The sequence below is a fragment of the Impatiens glandulifera genome, chromosome 1 (assembly GCF_907164915.1).
Source record: "Impatiens glandulifera chromosome 1, dImpGla2.1, whole genome shotgun sequence".
NCBI lineage: Eukaryota > Viridiplantae > Streptophyta > Magnoliopsida > Ericales > Balsaminaceae > Impatiens > Impatiens glandulifera.
In genome coordinates this window covers 152,260,711-152,267,094 of record NC_061862.1, presented here as the reverse complement: position 1 = coordinate 152,267,094, position 6,384 = coordinate 152,260,711, and the positions used below count along the sequence as shown (strand labels likewise).

General features: G+C 28.2%; 1 protein-coding gene across 2 annotated transcripts; it reads left to right on the top strand.

The window, feature by feature from the left end:
- The first annotated feature begins 216 nt into the window (after positions 1 to 216).
- On the top strand, positions 217 to 2,301 carry LOC124915647 (beta-fructofuranosidase, insoluble isoenzyme 1-like). Of its 2 annotated transcripts, XM_047456406.1 has the most exons (6): positions 218 to 239; positions 343 to 351; positions 439 to 1,310; positions 1,428 to 1,837; positions 1,938 to 2,034; positions 2,119 to 2,301. In XM_047456406.1, exons 1-6 carry the CDS (start codon positions 233 to 235, stop codon positions 2,299 to 2,301), a joined length of 1,578 nt encoding a protein of 525 aa, XP_047312362.1. In that variant the 5' UTR covers positions 218 to 232. The 2 variants fall into 2 exon arrangements, with proteins under 2 accessions (XP_047312371.1, XP_047312362.1); XM_047456415.1 differs by lacking the exon at positions 343 to 351 and having other exon boundaries at positions 217 to 239.
- Positions 2,302 to 6,384: the final 4,083 nt, after the last annotated feature.

The window sequence follows — 6,384 nt, the reverse complement described above, 5'->3', positions numbered from 1 at the left end:
TATATATATAAGATCGGATTATCATCAACAATTCATTCAAACCGATCAAAACAACCAAATGGACACTACTACTACTATAAGTTTTCTTTTCTTAACATTCTTATCATGTTTTTATTATTTCGGATCTGTTGGAGCTTATCATGAAGTCCTAGAGAGTTTACAAAATATTTCTCCTTCAAGGATCAACCATTTGTATAGATCCGGATACCATTTCCAATCCAAATCAAATTGGATGAGTGGTATGTTTTTATTTCCTTAAATTTGTTCTAAATATTTTCGGTGTTATAATATGTTAACAATGTGTTTTTTCTTATCGGACTTGGAATATGAACAACGTTACAGATCCAAATGGTGAGTCTAGAATACATATATCTCTTATAATTTTTTGTATTTTTTTTTGTATGAATGATTAACTAATATTTAATAATAAAAAAACAGCTCCAATGTATTACAAAGGTATCTACCACATTTTCTACCAATACAATCCCAAAGGTGCTGTTTGGGGAAATATTGTTTGGGCTCATGCTGTCTCCAAAGATCTTATCAGTTGGAAGATTTTGAAAAAACCTGCAATTTTTCCATCCAAGTCATTTGACAAATACGGTACATGGTCCGGGTCAGGCACCATTGGACCCGATAACAAACCTATAATCTTCTACACCGGTGTCATTGACACAAAGCAAACCCAAGTTCAAGCCTACGCGGTTCCCAAGGACCTCTCGGATCCTTACCTGAGTACATGGGTTAGACCCGAGAGGGGAAACCCAATAGCAATGGTCTCGGACGATCTAGGCGTTAACAAGACTGCCTATCGTGATCCATCGACTGCATGGTTAGGTCGTGACGGGCAATGGCGTATGCTCGTGGGTTCGAGGTGGAATAAAAAAGGGTTTGCGGTTTTATATAGGAGTAAGGATTTCAAGAAATGGGTTCAAGCCAAAAGATTTTTTCATTTCAATTCTAAGTTGGGGATGTTTGAATGCCCTGACTTTTACCCGGTTTCTATAAGTCATAAAAACGGGTTGGATAATTCGGTTACTAACCAACCTGTGAAATATGTGTTCAAGGTGAGCCTTGACTTGGAAAGGTATGATTATTACACACTTGGCAGTTACAACTTAAGGAAGGATATATATGTCCCGGATAAATCATCCATTGAAGGATTTAAAGCATTGAGATATGATTATGGAAACTTCTATGCTTCAAAATCATTCTTTGATCCGTCAAAGAACCGTAGGATCGTGTGGGGATGGGCTAATGAATCGGATTCAAGTGCCGACGATGTTTCAAAGGGATGGTCTGGTATCTATGTATGTAATCTTGTTCATTTGAATTTTTTGTTTTTTTAACTAATTAATGAGCTTGATGACATAAGTTCACGTGGTTTAACACTGAATTATTAAAATTTATGTTTGGTTATTTTTAAGGCAATCCCGCGAAAGGTGTGGCTTGACATGCCGAGTGGGAAACAATTGATGCAATGGCCGGTCGAAGAGTTGGAGACCCTAAGAGGAAGAAAAGTGGAGATGAGTTATCAACACGTGAACAAGGGAGAACATATTGAGATCAAAGGAGTGACAGCTGCACAAGCCGATGTTGAGGTTAAGTTTTCATTTTCAAGCTTGGAAAAGGCGGATAAGTTTGATCCAAAGTGGGATAAATGGGATGCTGAAGGACTTTGTAAGCACTTAGGCATAAACAACCATGGAGGGATTGGGCCATTTGGGTTATTGACTCTTGCTTCATCAAAACTAGAGGAGTTCACTCCAGTCTTCTTTAGAATCTTCAAAACTCATGGCAATAAGCATAAGGTCCTCATGTGCTCTGATGCTAGAAGGTTGTTTTTGTTTAAAAAAAAGTTATTATTAATTTTATCTTCTACACTTGAATCAATTATTTACACTAACTATGAGTTGATCTTGTTTTGAATTGCGCAGTTCGTCATTGAGACAAGGAGATGAATTGTACAAACCAGCATTTGGAGGGTTTGTCAATGTTGACATGATCAATAATGAGATTTCTCTTAGGAGTTTGGTAAGTATGATTAATTAACAACAGTTATTCACTTTGAGTTATTTTTAAAAGTGAAAAATGAATGATGTTGTATATGCGAAACAGATTGACAACTCGATGATAGAAAGTTTTGGAGCTGGAGGAAGAACATGCATTGTATCTAGGGTCTATCCAACTCTTGCTGTGAAGAGAAATGCCCACTTGTATGTATTCAACTATGGATCTGAGCCTCTCATCATCAAGTCTTTGAATGCTTGGAGCATGAAAGCTGCCAAACCGATGATGTAAAATATGATGTATTTCAATGTTCCCCATAGATCATTTGTGTAGGGATATTTGGTGTAATAATATATTCTTAATTGGGGAATTTTAGTTTTTCTTTCTTATCTCTATTTTGTGCTTACGGGGTTGTTCGGTTGTGGGTTTTTTAAAAAACCAAGAGAGAGAAAATTTAAATGATGGGCGATTATTTTGAATAGATAATTATTATTTTTGGTAAAAAAAAACTTAAAGGTTATTGATATATATAAATAAAATATTAAATAATAATTCAAAATAGGGGGTATTTTAATATTTTGGTTAATGATTTGAGTGATGTGATGAATAAAAGGGGAGTGAAGTGATATTTGATTTTGAATTGGTTTTTTCAATAACCCATGACGAACAAGGCCTATGTGTTTTAACATATTTTATTAGTAGAATTTGTTTGCAATGTTGTGTGTGTCACAAATTGGGGTTAAAGACAAGAAAGGAATGCTTACACGGAAATAGTCACAAATATGCATCTATTATGAAGCACATATATTGCACCTTTAATACATCATTTGAGTAGAGGATTAATGAAATTTTACAGAGTTTAATTATGCAAATAATCTACCTCATGTGATAAAAAATATTGATTGAGAGATGAAAGATTAAGAGTTAGATTTCCACTCAATATATTTTAAATATAAGTAAAAGTCATGACATAAGGATTATGTTATCTTCCTATCTTCAAATAAAATAATTATAAAGATAAAATCTTTGGTAAACTTCCAAAGCTTCTACTGTAGTTTTTCACCTGGGTTCAGCCTTCTCCTTGCCGATGTCATTTCACATTTATCTTGCTCGGTAAATATGAAGTTTTTGTTTTCTTGTTTGTACACTTTTTCTTTTTATTATGTCATTTGTGTTTTAAACTTATTTTATTTCAAAATTTGCATAATTTATTCTCTTTACAAGAAAATATCACATTTTTATAAAATATTTTATAATATTTAGGACCGACCTTAGGGTAAGGCGGCAACCTATAGCTCCTCTCGAAAGACACCCAAAATAAATAAAAATTTAGTAGTACCAATAATGGTTGATATTTAGATCACTAATATAATATATAATCAATTAACTTATAATACTTTAAGTTAAAACTAATATAAATTTATTATATTTATTTAATATAACACAAAATATAATTATTAAATTAAAATAATTATTTGTCATTTAAAGCAACATAATCCTTAAAGGTGGCTACGGTACAATCTCTCCAATGTTTTTACTAAGAGCTTGTTTGAGGAAGTGAATTTGTAGGTTTTACATGAGTTTTCTTATAAAAATCTTTATTTAATAAAAATTAGGAAAAAATTGATTTTTAAAATTTTAAGACTAATTTATCCTTGAGTTGAGAGGATATGGTGGATGTGAGAGAATTGTAAATTAAAGAGAAATAGGATAATTTTAGTATTTAAATGGATAAGATCGATGATTAAATTGTTGGAGTCCAATTTTTATCCCAATAACCAAACATATCCTAAGTGCGTTTTTGCTGGTCTGACCACCTTCTTTTCACATTTTTATTTATTTAATATATCTATCTTGCTATTCATTTTTTCAAAAATATCCACATCATCCCTTTGAATTCATTCATTAACCTATTAACCTAATAATTAGACATATCCCTATATAAACTTATTAATTATTTAATTTTATAAATATTTATAATTCTGAATTAATTGAGTAGTTGAAAATTGTAAGTTTAATTTTAATTATATAATGTATTTATAAAATTTAGTAAAGATAAAAATAAAAAATTCAAATAAATATACATTATATAAATGTTAAAAAAAAATTAAGATAAAATAAAATTGTATGCATAAAATTAAATTCATATCCTACTCATATAAAATTAGAATTATTGTCCTATAATGCAATTGAATATATTATATTTGTAAAATTAAGTAAAGATAAAAATAAATAATTTAAATAAATATAAATTATCTAAACTGTATAAAAATAAAAATAAAGTTGTATGAGTAAAATAAAATATGATAAAATAAAGTTTTTTAATGTATTTTATTTTAATTTTATATAATATATTTTATTTTAATTTATAATATTTATTTGAGTTATTAATTTAATATGTTTAGTTTAAATTATATTTATAAAATTAAATAAATTTTAAAATATGTTAATATTTATGTAATATATTTTATTTTAATATTTAAATAATATATTATTTTAATATTTAAATAATATATTATTTTAATATATAATATATAAATATATTTAAATTATTTAATTAAGTATTATTAATTTTAATTATATATATTTTATGTTTATATATATTTTATTTGGGGTGAGTAAGGATGACAATTTAAAATCGTCCCGCGAAAACTGAACCGAATTGTTCCGTTTGGGATGGTTTTTCTCCGAAACAGAACGGGGATAGGGCGGAGTGGTATTTGTGTCTCCCGCCTCGACCCGCCCCAATTTCACCCCGATTATGCCACGAACACCGTAAACATAATTAAATATATTAAATCATCAATATATTTATTTATTCACTATATTTTATAAGAGTATATTTTATAAGAGTAATAAGGTTATTTCTTTATAATAATATAAAATTTTAACATATACAATATATATTATATTAAAAGATTCGTTGATATAATTTTATTGTATAAATTTTATTTATTTATTTTAAAAAATAATTATTAACGGTGTCATGCGGAATTTCTCGAAACCGAAAAAAACCGAACGGGGCGGGGATGGTATTAAAAAAATCCCCGAATGAAAACGGGAAGGGAATGGTAAATGCATTCCCCGCCCCGAACCGTCCCATAACCATTCCTAGGGGTGAGATTGTTTGATATTTGAGATTTTAGGTTTTAAAAAAAATTACTTAAATTTTAACCATCATTTTATTTATTTATTTTTCTATTAAAATAAAAAAAATACATTTTATTTAATTTGTTAAAATCAATTTCATTCAAAAGAGAGGGAAAAAAATTAAAGGTAATATCGACCAAAAACTGTTTTTTTTTAAACTTTAATCAAACAGTCTTTTATAAGAAATAATCAGAAAAATACTAAAACAAAATCAAAGAGCTTTATATGATTATTTGGATTTTAGTTATTTTTATTGTTTGTTTTATATGATTATTTGAGTTTTTTTTATTTATGGATATATTTTTATCACTTAAATTATGTCCAAATAATATTTTATAAATAAATATTTTTTTTTTATAAAATAATTAACATTAAGGTAGAAACTTGGTCCATAAAATGATTTGAGCCTCTATTTATGTATAGAATTCCCATAGATAGAAGGCAAATCTATAAAAATACCCTTTTATATATATATATATATATATATAATATAATATAATATAATATAATATAATATAATATAATATAATATGTTACTCTATTGCATTAAAAAAAAAATTATACTTTGATTTGAAATTGGTTCTATAACTTAATGGCAACGCACAAATCAATATATTTTAACTTTTTAAAAATAATAATAGTAATAACATTTGCAACACTACAAGAAGAAGGTATTTCTTACGAAAGTTAACCATGCTTACTTGATGTCAGAATCTTTCCACAATTTTACCCATAAAATTTGTGACGGAATTATAAAACGTCAACAAAAATTAATAAACGAAAGAAAAAATGTAAAAATGTAGAAAAAAGTTGAGGAAATTTAGACATCTATTTTCCTATGGTACTTTTTGATGTATTTTCTGATTGATATTGATTCTTGTCAAATTTTTTTGACAAATATATCTACGAAATTGACGAGGTTAGTTTCCGTAGGAAGTTCCATCAGTTCAACTTCTCCTTTCTTCTACTTCATCTATAATAAATCATCCCCTCTTACAACATTCAAATTAAATTTGAGCCAACCTTCCAAATTTATGACATCAAGTTTTCGATCATTCTCTTGTTTGTGTCTTCACCTTCTTTTCTTCTTAATTCACCTCTATCTATCTGTTTCTTCTCCTTCTTCACATTAAAAAACATAAGAAATAGCAAGCATTAATGGCGAATCGAGATCCAGAGAACAGAATAGGATTGAATAAGAACAGAGTAATTAACTATCCACCG